We start from the raw sequence: 16,056 nt of genomic DNA on the forward strand, positions 1-16,056 counted from the left end.
TCACCCTCATTTTCGGGGCCTGTCTTTAACTAGAGCTGTGGACTTTGGATCCCTTTCACCTCACATCCATAGCAGAGAAGATGCAGGCCCCCTCTGCTTGGGGAAAGGAATTTACTCTTCGGATCGGAGTGATTATGTCATATTACAGACTAAATGGCAGCCCAAGGGTTCTAATTCTGGTTTGGGTCCCTTGGTAACAAAGAGGCAGACACTAATTTTCCGTTAAGTTGTAGGAATTTATTTTAAATAACCTACAGTTGATTAAAAGGGAATTCATGATAAAAATAGAAGATACTTGAGGAAAGATGTGGGAAATGGACTCTGCACACACGCTAAACTAACAATGCTCTAAAACTAATGATTATAGCAAAAAAATGTCTTCACATTAAAATTCTGCTTTTTATGGGTTTTTTTTTTCAGTTTTTACACAATTACAAAAGAAAAAATAAAAGCCCTAAAATCTTGATTATTTTTCCTTTTTTTTTTTTTTTTGGACCAAATACTCATTTTCCTGTGAATTACTGACCTGTGGAACTTTTCATATCATAAATTTTTTCAAGACTGGGGTTTAAAAAGAAAAAGATGGACATCTTAAAGGGTACAGAGAATGCTCAGAACAAAGGATGATGGGAAAATGGTTTCAGTCACTGATTATTTCATTATCCTTAGACTCACTCGCCCTTCACCCCTCCCCAACCCCAATCTACACGATCTTTAAGATCAAGAAAAAGGTTTAAATATTTTAAAATAATTAAAAAGAAATAAAAATTCACATTTAAAAAGGAACACTCAAGTCAGGAAATATTTTCCCATCATGCTTTTCTGTGAATAGGTGTCTGAACCAAAACACTGCCGATGTCACAAACGGCTTCAAGTTTAATGAAAACTGATTCCCATGACAATACAGAGTGACAACTCTAACAGGTGCGCTGGGTTTTTGTTCTACTTAATTTTTAATTCCTGAAATGGGGAAGAGGGAAGGGAAGTTAGGAATTCATTTCTATTAAAATATAGAAGTTATTGCAAAACCCTAACTGTAAAAACGCACCAATGTAATCAGACTTCGCATACAGTAGCTAAGAGAATCCAAACATTTCAGTGAAACAGTGAATTTGGCAGAATGCTGACAAATTCCCATCCACTTGCCCTCTTGAAAATAAAAACAAAATTCAAAACAAATCATACAGCTAGAATTTTGATATCTGAAATATTTTTAAATAAGTTGTCCATAGGACAACTGGCTCAGCTCTCCCTTATAATATCTCCAGGCTTATCTTTTCGCAAAGATGGTCTGTTAAGACTTATTGCCTCTCTTCCTCAAGCTGGAGGGCGAGTAAGGCTCACAGTTGATCCATCTTCCCCAACCCACACTGTTCCTTTTCAGAGAACCCTGCCCTTTGAGACTGGCTAAAACTCATAGTCCTCATCAGCCATATCAATAGCCCAGGCAAACTTTTCCCGCTGGGTTTTGTTGTAAATTTTCTCAATTGGGACACCCCATTTTTTGCACCTGCAAACAAAGGAGAAAAAAAGCCATTAGTGTGGTTCATTAGCAATGGCCCAGACTCAAGATGCAGGTTCACATGTGCCACATATAGCTCTTAGGTAACAGACCTAAATTTGTACCCACAGCCAAACTTTTAACCATTGTGTCATAGACACTGCCTCTAAAAGGTAACCAAGAGACTGGCATGGTGGCATAGTAGGCTGATCCTGACTGCTATGCAGTTTGTGTCCAGGCTGCTAAACTTGTGATCTGGATCTCTGCTTATAGCCTGGGAAAGCAGCAGCGGATGGTCCAAGTCCTTGCAACCCTGCACCCACATGGGAGACTAGAAAGCTCCTGACTTGCAGCTTTGAGTCAGTTCAGCTCTGGCTGTTGTGACTATTTGAGGATGAACCAACAAATGCAAGTCCTTTCCTCTGTCTTTCCTCTTTCTAAATCTTTCAAATAATTATAAAATTAAATAAATAGGTAACCAAACCTATAATATCAAACTAAGCAAAAAAGGTAAAAAGATCTGGATGGAACCTTGGATTTAGAAGAATGAGGGAAACAATTCACATTATCCCCAAGAGCCTTGTTTGGGATATTATTACAGGACTGTATACACATGCATGTACGGAGAATTTCCGTATGTCCGTCGAAGATTCCTTTTGCCTCTGTGGGCAGTTCAGATATGTACTCTCCTTTCTGCCCTTTTTCCTGCCTTTCTTTCTTCACTTGGAAAGAAAACATTAGCAAGTTTTGTTAAAGAGTAGCTGGGCAGGCTCTTTTCTATTTTTCCTTCAATAAGGGTTAGGACTTTCCATCTCTGTTCTAAATTTCCAGAGGGGATAGAGATGACACCTGCCTTGGAAAAACAGAACATAAATACATTCAACAAAACACAAGCTACTATTATTGACCATCCAAGTTGATTCAGTGTGCTTGACAAAGTTTAGCACCCAGAGCATCACATACATGTGGAACTAAGAAGTTTCCTTAGAAGACAAGTGTGCCTTAGAATGCTAGGTAGAGCCCCACACAGTGTTTTCAGAACTCCTCTGCTGTCTCCAGTCAGCCAATGGGGCACAATGCTTACCAAGCCACTGTGATCCTAGGGTCCAGATAATTGAGTTTGGAGGTTCCCAAGGCAATTTGTTTATTCTCTTCCCGGTCTGTAGCCTGAACTTCCAGCTTCATTAGCTGCTCCTCCAGTCTTTGCACAGCTTTCTTCTTTGACTCCACTACCCTGCAAGAATGAATGAGTCATCAAAAAACAGGCCCGGACCCTGCTACCTTATCCTGCCACGTTTGGGACAGTACAAACACAAAGGTCCAAAACCAGGAAATCCCAAAAGACATCATTCTGAAGCCTCTTAAGGACTGGGTCCTCTGAAGAGATCATGCACACTTTTCTCCATCAACCCCCAATTTTGTACAATACTAGGTACATACTTCTTGGTCTTAGCATCCTTCATGACCTTGGCATCAGCCTTAGCGCTTTTTAGGTCTCTCCGAGCATCTGCAAGCTGTTCCTTCTTGGCATCAATCTGAAGAGGGAAGAACACGTGGTAGGAGCCAAGTGAGCCCAAGAGAAAAAAAGGAAGTGCTCTGTCAGAGGAGACCTGAAAGCAATCTCCAGCAGGCAGGCTATTTCTCTTGGTGGATTGCCAGGTGAAAACACCAAGGGTGGCTTGAGGAGATGCACAACAACTGCCAAGTCCAATGGCTGTTGATTATTCATCTATTTTCTTTAGTGACCTTTCAAGAAATGAGAATTTGATAGGGAAGTGGAAACTCAGAGAAAAGAACCTGGGGGGATTAGGATTTTTTGAATAATAATCTACCAGTTATAGGTATCAAAACTAGAGAGATGGCATTTGTTTATCAAATGGATCCTATGCCAGGTTTTGGGCTTCACTACAAGGAGATATATTTGAGGAAGCTGAGACAGAAATCCTTGCAAATATTAACGAAGTTTAGTTCACTTCTCAGATTCCACCAGCATTCTACAAATGAGCTATTAGCTTCTCAAGAAAGAACGATGCACTGGAGAGCACCCAAGAAGCTAATGACATGGCAGGAAGTCTGATAGTCTATCTATCCCAAATCAATGCAAACCATGGACTGGGTCTGGTACTCCGTTTTTAAAAGGAGAGAAGCATGTGAAGGGAAATGAGGAGTCAAAATATTTTTAGCTATGGAACTTTTCCCCTTAATGAAATATGGTAGAAAGTATACTGATGAAGAAAAAGGAGTTGCTTCAGCCTTTCTTGCAATTTTAAAATCCTTAAAACATTTCTGGAAAGCCTAAGTTTTTAGGAAGCCAGAGCCCCAAACCAGTGACTCACAAGGACAGTAGAACCCTGTACCTGTAATCACGTGGCTGACCCGAGTTCAACAGAACCTCCACAGAGAGAATAAATACATGCTTGATTCATACACACTGGCCTACTGCTCTGTCTAGAACTGTTTGTTAGGTACACAGACACACACACAGTCCAAGAGTAAAACAGACCATCATTGTGAGAGAATCATTAAATATGTTTTACTATGAATGGCTTACTTCCAACATCTATGTTGTTGTCCAAAGCCAAGCTGAAGGAATGGATTCTAAATACAAAAGCATCACAGGCAGCACAAGCCAGATTTTTCTCAGGCTAGAAATGCAGCAAACCACAATCTTTTAACCATTTCTGTGAATGCTAAATTGGCAGGCTGTGTCAAATTCTCTCAAAGCATCAAAGAATCCATTGATTCACTTGGCGAACAGAGGCATGTGTTTGCTTTGTGGGCACACAGGAGAAGGTTCCGAGGCTTGGAGGGCTCGTCTGGCAGGCAGCCTGGGCTGCGCAAACAGTGGTTTCAGAGTGAGAGCAACAAAAGACCTCCTCATGTTCCAGGGAGGGGTCTCCTGAATTAGGTAAACAGTACTTGAATATTTATGCATTTATTTCTGGATTGGAACAACATGAGAAGAGTAAACAATATGAGATGACCACCACCTAACAGTGGTAGCAGCAAATGGGAACTGCTAGGGTGGGCACTCTATAAAGTTCTTTGCTTACCTACTCAGTTCAAAGACTGGTACTCTACATACACTCAGTGCTTCACCACAGGCATGTATATCCCTCCAGGACAGCCAGATGGCAGCATCAACTACAGGCCATGTCTTCACCCAGCTGTACTAACAGCTGCATATTTATCGTCAAGATATAGATATATTCTACACATTAACATGTACCTGCTAAATCTCACTCCATAGCAATGGTTTTTAAATTCTACAAACTTAGCTGAAAAAAAAAAATTATACTGTGATTTCCTTAACCTCTGGTTGAAATTTAGTATTTTTTTCCTTCACTATGAATGTGGTCAATGAACCATAGTAATATCAACAATATCTGTTCTTATCACTAATAAATATTTTTGTATCACAATGTTACAGAAATTCTAAATATTTCTACTCATTAATTACTCTGGAATTTACAGTAGTCAGAACCACCAAGACTTTATTTAAGGAAATACATTTCTATTATACCAGACTTTATTCCTATAAATGCTCACGGTGGGTTAGCAAATTGGGATGGGTTATGTAGCCACTGCAGACAGAAATGCTCACCACCAAATGTTAAGTGCCTAATGGCTTAAAAGCTCTGTACGAGGCACAGTTGTAGGGAGGAGAAGGGCATGGGGAAGAGGCACAGAAACTCATGGTTGCATGTCAGTTTCTCCCCTATAAGGCATACCAGCTGTCTGCCACACAGTATTCAATAGATGTCTGATGATGAACTATAAATAAATGATTAACGTAGAACATGTAAAAATAACAACAGCTGTACTAGGATACGTGGAAACAAATAGTGTCAATTCATTTTTTTAAAAATTCTAAATTAATTTGGAAATAGTTATTTCTGGGCTGTAGCAAGAACTATGAAAACTAATACTCTTTATATCCACTTTCATAGTCAGATAACAATTAGCAATTAAAGGATACATCAAAGTTAACTTTTTAAAAATATCATGTCATAAATGTGGAATTTCTGTCTACACAAGAGCTCCTGAATGATGGATATTATGACATTTAGCATCCCGATCAGGGATAACCAGTACCCTATTTCCATTTGTTCATTTCTAGCATGGACCTTTCTGCTAGAACAGAATTGGCCTGCTAATATCCCAACCCAAAAAGGTGGACTGGACTATAGAAAGAAAAACATTTGTTACCCCACCAGCCATACGCAAAATACCTTAGACTGCAAGTTCATCATGGACTTCTCAAAAGTCTTGGGTGGTGCCCTCTGATGGTTACAAAGAATGGCAACAGCTCGATTGGCACGATTGTAAGAAAGGATCTTTGCTGGGATGTTTTCATCCGCTGTGAAGAAATAAAGCACAACAGTAAGAGGTTTGATGATTTAATAAAAAACATGTAAATGTCTTCCCCAGGATCTCTCTGATGTTACTGCACTTAGATGACTCCCCTCCCCTCCAAGGCATAAAGCTAAAATCTGACAGCAAGAAGTTTCTATTTAAGTTCAGCCTTCTGAATAAATCCCCATCCCTGCTTCCCCCTGCCAAAGTATATTTAGGAACTCTTTATCCTCATTCCCAGCCTTGACATACAATACAACCAAAGAAAATATGGAATGAAGACAGAGAAAGTTTGTGAACGGAGAATGAGACAAAGGAACCTTAGTTTCACATTTTTTAAGCAACAAGGCAGTATACTATTATTTTCTTAAAATTACAGCTGTCATCCAAATAAAATTATATGTTCATGTATTTATGGATGGCAGTTAAAACTTATTAGTGACTGGGCTCCAGAGGGGGAAAAAAGCCCATAAGTCTTTGTGGTTATCTTCTATGACTAGCTTTTAGCCTGCTGCTTACTCTTACTGCAGGGAGAAGTCGTGGGAGGGAAAGAAACCTCAGGAAAAGGACTTGCTCCTGTATTTTTCTGGCAAGTCTATCAATGTCAACTTTACTACCTCCAGTTTAACAGAATCTCAGCAATGTCTTTACATTGTGAGCTTATAAATAATGTTTGTACAAAATGCAGGCATTTTCAGAACAGAAGCTGATAAGGGAATGAAGAAAGTATGAGTCTATATAATACAGATTTACTTAGCTCTTCATGAGAAATCTGGAGGGAATAAATTTCAGTCATATTAGCAATAACAAAAAATAGAACTGATGTAGGACTTTGTTAAAAAGGACAGTGGATACTATCAGCAGGAGTGCTGGCCCTATCTGGCCAAAACCAAGACTTACGAGCTGTGAGCTCTTTTAGCTGCTGCTGTAGCGTGATGGAGGCATTGTATGTGCGGAACACCTTCGCCGTCAAGCCCTCCATGAGATCCTGTAAGTGCTTATTTAGAATACCAGTCTGAAAGAAACAAACAACAGAGAAGATGTTGGGATTTTAGGCAGAATTCATGATCACCTTGCCCCTTGGGGTCATGCTGGCCACTGTAATCACAATCTTTGCATGTTTATTGCCCTGCAAATCGAAGTCAGGAAAAGAATGAGAATATAGAACTGTATAAAGATTGAAGAACTTCAATCTTGAGCGGGCCAATTAAGCAAACTTGGCATTTCCCAATTAAAATATCAGTGATAAGGGTTATGTCCCTAACACAGGTGCTGAGAATCAAGCCAGGAGGCTCGGAAGGAGCCAAAGGAAGATTTAAGGCAAGGCTTATCTGCCTTCATGCCTGGAAGCTTTAGAAGAGATTCAGCTCCAGGCCAGGGACTCTAGCATGCCCCAAGACAGTAAGAGTATAGAGAATGCTACAGGACTAGGCTGAAGACCGAGCCCCCATCAGCACCCTGCAACTGCATTCAGGGCTCGTAAGGCTCTGTCTGGGACATCCTTCAGCCAATGCCTGCCTGTTTTCCACTTACATTCAGTCGGTCAAAAAGATCATCCTCAGGCTGCTTGTTCTCCATAAATAATTGTAGGTTCTTAAAAACCTATCAAAAATAAGTGACCATTTAAAAAATTAGTTTAGGAATAATTTCAAACAATTATTTCAAAAAAAGTAAAAGGCAAAAAAGAACACCGATGTATTCTTTTACCCAGATCCACTGATCCTTCACAATTTAGTCATTATGCATGCAGGGCACTCACTGCTTTCTCTCTGTGCGAGTACGTACATGTGTGTATATCTAATACATAAACATACTATTTTAAAATAGCACAATGTTACCTTATGTCTATATTTTCACTTTGTCTACCCCAGTGAAGACTCCAATGTAAGGTTAGGTATTAAATTCAGCTTTAGGTCACTTTGAGTTTGTTTTAACATGGAATATGTCCACAACCAGCAAATCTAACTTCTAATTAAGCATCAGACTGCTAATGCTTGCTAAGATTGTTGAAGCCTGCACTCCAGACTCTGACTCAAGCTCAGTATTTCAGTTAAAATTAGAGGGGAGCCACAGCAACCTCCTCAGTAATGGGCTGAGACTGGGGACTATCAGCTTACCCATTTCACTTAACTAGAGAGGCTGAGCAAAAAGTACAAAGGAATCAGGATAAAAAATGACCAGGGAACACCAAGGTTGTTGTTCAGTCATGAAAACAAGGTTTGAACCTCACGTTGGATTTGCTATTCTCTCCAGTATGCTGCTGAATACTGCTACAGAAGAAGACCCTCCATTCCCAGAAAACAGTCAGGGTCAGGGTCAGTATCTGAAAGAGGTACCAAACATCTAATGTCGTTTCTACTTAATGCCCAGCAGAGTGCACAGTTCACAAAAAGCCCTCAATAAATGCTTTTTGAATGGATGAAGAAACAAGCAAGCAGCACAGGCCACATTAACTTACTCTCTTCTCCACAGGGACCTTGTTATAGTATCTGATTGAGTCCTTCCCAAGGAAGTCAAACTCCACCACATACTCCTGGCCATCCAACTCTGGATGCAGATTGATGTGCTCCACGCGCAGGGAGCAGCAGCCCACAGTGTCAGCTGTTTCTCCTTCTTCCTTTTCATTGCCTGCTCTCAGAGCAAGCTGTCCAGAAAAGAGAGAGGGTGGGAGGTAGACAAAACATTAGCATGAACACAAGGGTGCAAACTCAAAGGATCTTTAGGACACATAGAAGTCTTCCTGGGCCCAGAGGGGCAGCCTCGCGAGTAGGGTCCCAGCCTTGCACGCACCGTGATCCCCTATGGCACCAGTTCTGGTCCTAGTGGCCCTGCTTCCCATTCAGCTCCCTGTTGTGGTCTGGGAAAGCAGTCGAGGACAGCCCAGGGCCTTGGGACCCTGCACCCACAAGGGAGACCTGGCCACTGCGGTCCGTTGTGGAATGAATCTCCTCCGCTGTGTATATCTGACTTTCCAATGAAAATAAAATCTTAAAAAAAAAAAAACACAAAATAGTCTTCCCAATTCTCTTTGGTGACAGTTTAGCAGCATGCAAAGTCTGGAAACTGGATTCTGCAGTTTTACTTCTTTCTAACAAATATTTTAAAAATATAGATGTTTTCCTCTAATTCTTTCAAACATGTTCATAATTTAAGATTTTATAAGTATATATATACACACACAATCTCATCATAAAATCACATGTGTGCACATATAAAAAATATGTACACACACATATAAATACATGCCATATGTGTACAATTACATATCAGGTATGTACTCATAAATTTAACAGTCAGTGCTGGGCCAGGCTGAAGCCAGGAACCTGGAATTCTATCCAAGCATGCCCTAAAGGTGCAAAGGCCCTAGTACTTGGAGGCATTCACTGTTTTCCCAGGTACATTAGCAGGGAGCTGTTCTGGAAGCAGAGCAAGGAGAACTTGAATGGCACCCATATGAGATCTTGGCACTTTAGGTGGCAACTTAGCATAAAGACGCATAATGCTGTCCCAGGAACACTAAATACCTAACCTTCTCTTTACTCTGAAATCAGAAGAGGAAAAGAAAATTTTTTTTAAAACAAAAGGCAACAAATGAGTATTTTTTGAAGGATCTGAAACAGCCTATGTTCTTGTTTTCTGTTTAATTTTGAAACAATTCAGATTTTATAGTAAAATATCAGCAGTGCAAAATTGAGAAATTTACAACAACCTTTCTCTAAAAGAATGAAAGCACAAAGTATCAGGATTCACTGCTCACAGTAAAGCTAAGCAATTCTGGTGCAATTGTTTGTGTAGACTACATTTATACAGCGGTAGACACAGCGTGGATTCCTCTTGCCCCAATTCTTTATCTTCCTTCTGGACTAGGTTTGGTGTAAAGTGTCACAATCTCCTGCACTGTGCAGTGGCTGAAGCAAAGCACACACTCCCTACACCTTGTTAAGCTGAATACTAAAGAAAAGCACACAGCAAGATGCCTTCACCTTGTCAATGAAGTACAGGGCTACAGCTCTCTGTCGAACTTTCATCTCTTTGGACTTCCAGTCTTCTCGATACTGGTTCCGGATCTTGTCCACACATTTCTTCAGTCGTCGAGCAGTCTCATATTTCTGCCAATCTTTTTCACCCTGCAAATATCCAATTCCAAAAGTCAGTTACCCAGGGATGGCAAAATAAAAACAAGGCAGTGAATATCATAATTTAAAAGCTCTGACCCAAAGAGCAGGAACTTGAGCGTAAGCAAGACTGTGAGCGATCATTAGTGAAGTGAAAGTGTGAAATTATTTATCCCAAGGAGAAAGCCAAGTGTCCTGTTATACAACTGACAGAACAGCTAGTTCCTGCCTAATCGCTAAAAAGGCTGACTTTCAGTCTGTAAAATGTTTTTCCCTTTCTCTGACTTCAAAATAAAGCAAAAAAAGTTCATGTTCTTGGGGAAAGCCCACATGGATATTCCAAAAATTTACTTCTGTCAACATAAACAGAAAACGTACACATTCCCACATCAGCATCAAAACCTTGTTTACTGAGCCAGTATAATGACTCGACTGGCTAATCATCTGCAAGTGCCATAATTCTATATTGACATCAATTTATGTCCCAGCTGCTCCCATTTCCCATCCAGCTTCCTGTGTATGGCCTGAGAAATCAGCAGAGGATGGCTGGACCTTGCACCCACATGGGAGACCCAGAAGAGGTTCCTGGCTTCGGATTATCTCAGCTCTGGCCACTGTGGCCATTTGGGGAGCAATCCAATGAATAGAAAATGTTTCTCTTTCTGTCTCCTCTATATAAACCTGCCTTGTCAATAGAATAATTTTTTTTTTCTAAGTACCTCCATTCTTCAATGAGATAGGTAGTTATTTCTAACCTCATATAGCCTAGTTCCTGCCCAGGACATACACACATGGTTCTTCAGGCATAATTACACAGAGGGTGAAACTGTATGGAATACACTGAACAAGAAATGTCTTTGACTTTTAGATCCTAACAAATTCTCAGAAATTAAACCTTATGTAGACATATTATGGAGTCATTAACATTCTGCAACAATGTGTGTGTATGATTTCCATATACTGCTGTCCCTATAAAATGAAGTTCAACTACTACCTGTTGAGACTAAGTGATTTAGTAGTTGGTAGTCTTATTTCCTAGGTAAGTGAAAATTTCTCACTAATTTTTCTCAGTACATTCTGATATTTAAAAGGGTGAATAAGAGATGGTATGATATAAGTTGTCCTTACGTATGAGTTTTGTACACACACACACAAAGTTAGACTAAAAAGATTTATCTTCAACACAGGTCTATCAAACCCTGTCTCAAAGCCCTCTGTGACGTTTGCTCAAGTTTTTACTCATGCCACTAGAAAATGAGGAAAAACCCTGAAGCCAGAGTTGTGGCACAATAAGTCAGTACCTGTGACTCTGCCATTTCATATATGGGTGCTAATTCAAATGCCAGCAGTTCACTTCTGATCCAGATCCTGCTCATGGCTTGGGAAAACAATGTAGGCTAGTCCAAGTCCTTGGGCCTTCACCCACACAAGGAAGCCATAGGAAACTCTTGACTTCAGCCGGGCCCAGCCCTAGCCATTGCATCCACTGATAAACTGGACCAGCTATTAGAAATGTACATTCCAGTCTTGATACTCACATTGTCCTTTGAGCTGAAGCTTTGACATCTTAGCATGTTAAATATCTATAAGCCAGGACTGACTTGACATCTCAGTCTTCTACATGCAAGTCACAATCTACACAGGCATACGTTATTCAAATCAATCAATCTATCTATCTACCTACCTACCTAATGAGGTCCTCTCATTACACTTGATCTTAACCAAAAGGCCGAGAAGGGATTAATGCGGTCCTCATTAAGATCGCTGTTCACATACACATGTTCATAGCACTCTCCAACAACAGGGTATAACTAGAGCTAGCTGAAACCCAAATTTATCAAGACAATTTACATGAATAAATAATACAATAAACATTCACACCCATCCACCATCTGATCCTGATACCCAGATGCGATCTCAGATAACCAGAAAAAGCAGGTATGAATCTAGTTTGTATTTTGCTACTTCTGCCTGGATTCAGAACAATGACATGACCCTCCTCATAGCTGTGAGGAAGAAAAGCTATAAAAGCCAACAGATAAAGATACTTGTAAACATTTATGGGAAATGTGTATTACGAAAAAACCATGTATGGCTTTCAAGTATTTCTGCACCAAAATGAAATTTGTAAAATTTCCTTTTCCACAAACTTTTTCAAGAGCCCTTGTAGGCTATCCCCACTTGCCCTCATGCTCCTACCGCTGGATAGTAAGCAACGTGAAGGCAGCAGCATCTGTCTTCTGTACCAACATAATTCACAGCGCCAGATACACAATGTGCGTGGCACATACTGAGATTTTCAGAATGATTTGTGCACTAAAAACACGACTGTCCTGTTACACACACACAAAAAAACCCCCACATAATTCTAACAATGAAAATAACTTTCATTTTTAACTTTTGTTAAAATGATGACAAGAATACCACATTTCATCAAAAAGCAAGCATCACTTCTACTAACTGGTAAAAACCTTCTCTATCCCCTTACCTTGATCCGTGAACTGGGGTTCAACATGATGTACTTAATGGAACCTTGGATGTTTTGCGTCCAGGACACCAGCCAAGTAACTTTGTTATCATGCCGAACCTCTTTCCACTTATGTCCTGGAGGAGGAGAAGGAACCTTCGAATCTCTGTGAAACAAAGAGAGCAGTAGAACAGTGAAAGAATGATAAGTGGGGCCCGGCGCGGTGGCACAAGTGGTTAAAGGTCCTCGCCTTGCACGCCCGGGATCCCATATGGGCGCCGGTTCTAATCCCGGCAGCCCCGCTTCCCTTCCAGCTCCCTGCCTGTGGCCTGGGAAAGCAGTCGAGGACGGCCCGAAGCTTTGGGACCCTGCACCCGCGTGGGAGACCCGGAAGAGGCTCCTGGCTTCGGATCGGCATAGTATCGGCCCGTTGCGCTCACTTGGGGAGTGAATCATCGGACGGAAGATCTTCCTCTCTGTCTCTCCTCTCTCTGTATATCCGCCTTTCCAATGAAAAAATAATAAAAATAAATCTTTAAAAAAAAAAAAAAAAGAATGATAAGTGAGCGACAGTTTTACCTTCCACAATCAGAAAAAACAACTGCTAAGCATTTCCAATATTCCTCCTCAGGAGTCACTCTGTGAAAGTTACTGGGAGATCTGTACAGGGGAAAACTAAATTTCTAAGTGTCTACTTTCCAAATAATCCTGTGTATTGTGGGAGATATTTCCAGGTACCAACCACACAGGAAGGCTTCCACCTCATTTCCGGCCCAGAATACTAGTTGCTCACTTGCTACAATTGATGATTATATCCTCTGGCATGATCCGCCTTTTCAGCATGCCCATCTTGGGATGGTTGCCACGCCCACGAAAAAGCCCAGGAGGTTCAATCTTGAAGTTGGCAATCCTCTCTCTGTGATTATCCATAATACAGAAGCCATATTCTTTGAGTATTTTTTCATTCTCTTCTTTGATTTTCTGAAAGACAAGAAGAAACCAAAATGAATACAAATTGCCATTCCCTACTCACATCTACTCACATGTTTTTATCTCTTACAGGATGAATAGTAAAGGTAGAGAGGGCCCGGCACCGTGGCCTAGCGGCTAAAGTCCTTGCCTTAAACCCGCCAGGATCCCATATGGGCGCCGGTTTTAATCCCGGCAGCTCCACTTCCCATCCAGCTCCCTGCTTGTGGCCTGGGAAAGCAGTTGAGGACGGCCCAAAGCTTTGGGACCCTGTACCTATGGTGGGATGGATACCTGGAAGAGGTTCCTGGTACCCAGCTTCAGATCAGCACAACACCAGCTGTTGCACTCACTTGGAGAGTGAATCATCGGACAGAAGTCCTTCCTGTCTCTCCTCCTCTCTGTATATCTGATTTTATAGTAAAATAAATAAATCTTTATAAAAAAAAATAGTAAAGGTAAAGAAAAGCCTAATTATCACCAAGAAATTGAGCTTAAATAAAGGAAAAGGCTATACTCGAATTTTCAGCTAAGTATATCCAATAAAATTCTCCAAATCACCAACCTATAAAGTTCGACTTACAGATCCAAAATCAATCCTCATATCTTAAAGCACTGAGTATGATTGGGAGTTTTATCAGCATATTTTCATATTTAATGTAACTTCTTATTTTCATTTTATTTAAAAGGTAGAAAAACAGAAACACAGGTCTTCTTTCTACTAGTGCAGTGTCCAAATGTGGACAATAGCCAGGACTGGGTTAAGGGTCAGGAGCCTGGAACTCAATCTGGCTTTTCCAAGTGGGTGACAGGCATTTGACTACTTCAGACATCACCTAGTGCAGAGGTGGGAAAGTCTGGCCCACAAGTCATATAAGCCTTTGGAATCATCAGTTTTGGTCTTCTCTAAACTCAGTATGTGCAGAATAGGCTAATTTTTAAGTTGACAATTTTGTATGCCCACAAAAGATGTTCTAAATATCTGACTGATATATCTGTCCCAAATAAAGGTTTTTCTTTATATAAATAATAAATATCTGACCCAAATAAAGGTTTTCCACCCTTGACCTACAATCTTGCAGAGTATACATTAGCTGAAACCTGGATCAGAAGTGTAGTAACCAGGACTTCAACCAGGGACTCTGTACAGGATTCGGGCATCCCCCATGTCAACTGATGTGTGAACACCTGACCTCTACTGTATAATTTGCATGTAACAAATAATAAATGAAAGTCTAAGAGAAATGATAACTCTTTTGAAATTGAAAAGGCAAAGCTTTTTAAGTATAAAAAAATTTCTTAAAGATCCTTAACTCCTGTATCTTTGATTAGGAAAAATGAAATTCTATCTTAGCGCTCTCAAGATTAGGAACTGATAGGGGCCAAAATTAACAACAAATTAAGATGACCGCTACAAAGCCAGCATTCCCTTAGTATTCATTCAGGTCTCAGTTGCTCCACTTCTGATCCATCTAATGAGTAGTAAATGTCTTAGCTTCTTTCACCTATGCAGGAGACCTGTGTGGAGTTCCTGGCTTTCAGCTTCAACCTGGCCCTACCTTAGCTGTTGCTGAGATTTCAAGAGTGAGCTAGTGGATGAAGATCTCTAACTCTGCCTTTTAAATAAATGAAATAAATCTTTAAGGGAAAAAAAAATATTGGGTTGGAAAATGTTTTAGACAGAAAGGATCTTAGGCTTGAGGGCCACACAATAGTTTCTATCACAACTGAATAAAAGCAGACACATGATACATGTAAGTAGGCAGCTATATGTAATATCTAATAAGAGTTATTTGCAGGTAACTAATCAGTATTTTGAGATTCGCCAGAGTTCATAAAGTATGTGGCACCTGTTTCTCTTCCTTGCTCATCTGTTTTCGAGCTTCTGATTGGGCTTTGAAATACTGGCTCATAGGGTTGAAATCACATTTGCTTAGACTGGTGATAGTATTCTTCTCTTCATTGGTCATTTCCTAGTCAAAAGAAAAGCAGAGATATAAAAATGTAAATATACTGTTAAGTGAGTGGATTTCTTTTCCATTAAGCAAAGCATGATTTTTTTCAGTCATAAGTACCTGGAGAGCTATCCATTTCATTTTAGTGAAGTTTGGAAAACACATGTACAATTGTATAACATGCTATTATAAAATAGGCATTTTTTAAATTGTTAAAGACTTATCACACTATAAGACCAAACTGCTAGCTAGATTTTTAATATAATAAATGAAGAGCTCAAAAATATATTAAACCTATAATTTAAAATTAAAATTTTACATTAGGGAACTTTCTGAAAAGTTATACTTTGTACTTGGCATTAAATCAACATTCTATAAGATTCTAGAATATTAAAATAAGATCTACAATACCTTCCTCCAGTCCTTAAAGAAATTTTTTCTAAATATTTCATTAGTAGTATATTCATGGTCAAGCATTTTTGCAAAGAATGTAGCAACTTCTTCCGCTTTGGGGCTCAGCTTCATGGCTTTACCTGGAAAGAAAAGTGGTTCCAAAAAGTGTTCTAAATACCAATGCTGAGCACTGGAGATTTTTTAAATTAATGGTTCACCTTCTCAGAGAATATTATGTGTCTGGTGACACAGACCAACACCACCAATGTACTGCTTTGTATCTGCACATACAAATTCTCC

General features: G+C 40.0%; 1 protein-coding gene across 2 annotated transcripts in view; it reads right to left on the minus strand.

Moving 5' to 3' along the window:
• Nucleotides 1-215: 215 nt before the first annotated feature.
• The window catches only part of TOP1 (DNA topoisomerase I), a 78,912-nt gene continuing 63,071 nt past the window's right edge, over nucleotides 216-16,056 (minus strand). For both annotated transcript variants that reach the window (XM_040981467.1, XM_040981468.1), the window contains 12 exons: nucleotides 15,775-15,896; nucleotides 15,259-15,381; nucleotides 13,233-13,420; nucleotides 12,461-12,605; nucleotides 9,841-9,984; nucleotides 8,316-8,501; nucleotides 7,391-7,459; nucleotides 6,758-6,872; nucleotides 5,734-5,861; nucleotides 2,942-3,036; nucleotides 2,586-2,735; nucleotides 216-1,510 (listed from right to left, as the gene is read on the minus strand). In XM_040981467.1, coding sequence (XP_040837401.1) covers nucleotides 1,408-1,510; nucleotides 2,586-2,735; nucleotides 2,942-3,036; nucleotides 5,734-5,861; nucleotides 6,758-6,872; nucleotides 7,391-7,459; nucleotides 8,316-8,501; nucleotides 9,841-9,984; nucleotides 12,461-12,605; nucleotides 13,233-13,420; nucleotides 15,259-15,381; nucleotides 15,775-15,896 — 1,568 coding nt within the window. In that variant the 3' untranslated portion in view covers nucleotides 216-1,407. The remainder of the gene's footprint in view (nucleotides 1,511-2,585; nucleotides 2,736-2,941; nucleotides 3,037-5,733; nucleotides 5,862-6,757; nucleotides 6,873-7,390; nucleotides 7,460-8,315; nucleotides 8,502-9,840; nucleotides 9,985-12,460; nucleotides 12,606-13,232; nucleotides 13,421-15,258; nucleotides 15,382-15,774; nucleotides 15,897-16,056) is intronic.

The sequence above is a fragment of the Ochotona curzoniae genome, unplaced genomic scaffold, assembly GCF_017591425.1.
Source record: "Ochotona curzoniae isolate NIBS_2020 unplaced genomic scaffold, NIBS_Ocur_1.0 contig_3520, whole genome shotgun sequence".
Taxonomy (NCBI): Eukaryota; Metazoa; Chordata; class Mammalia; order Lagomorpha; family Ochotonidae; genus Ochotona; species Ochotona curzoniae.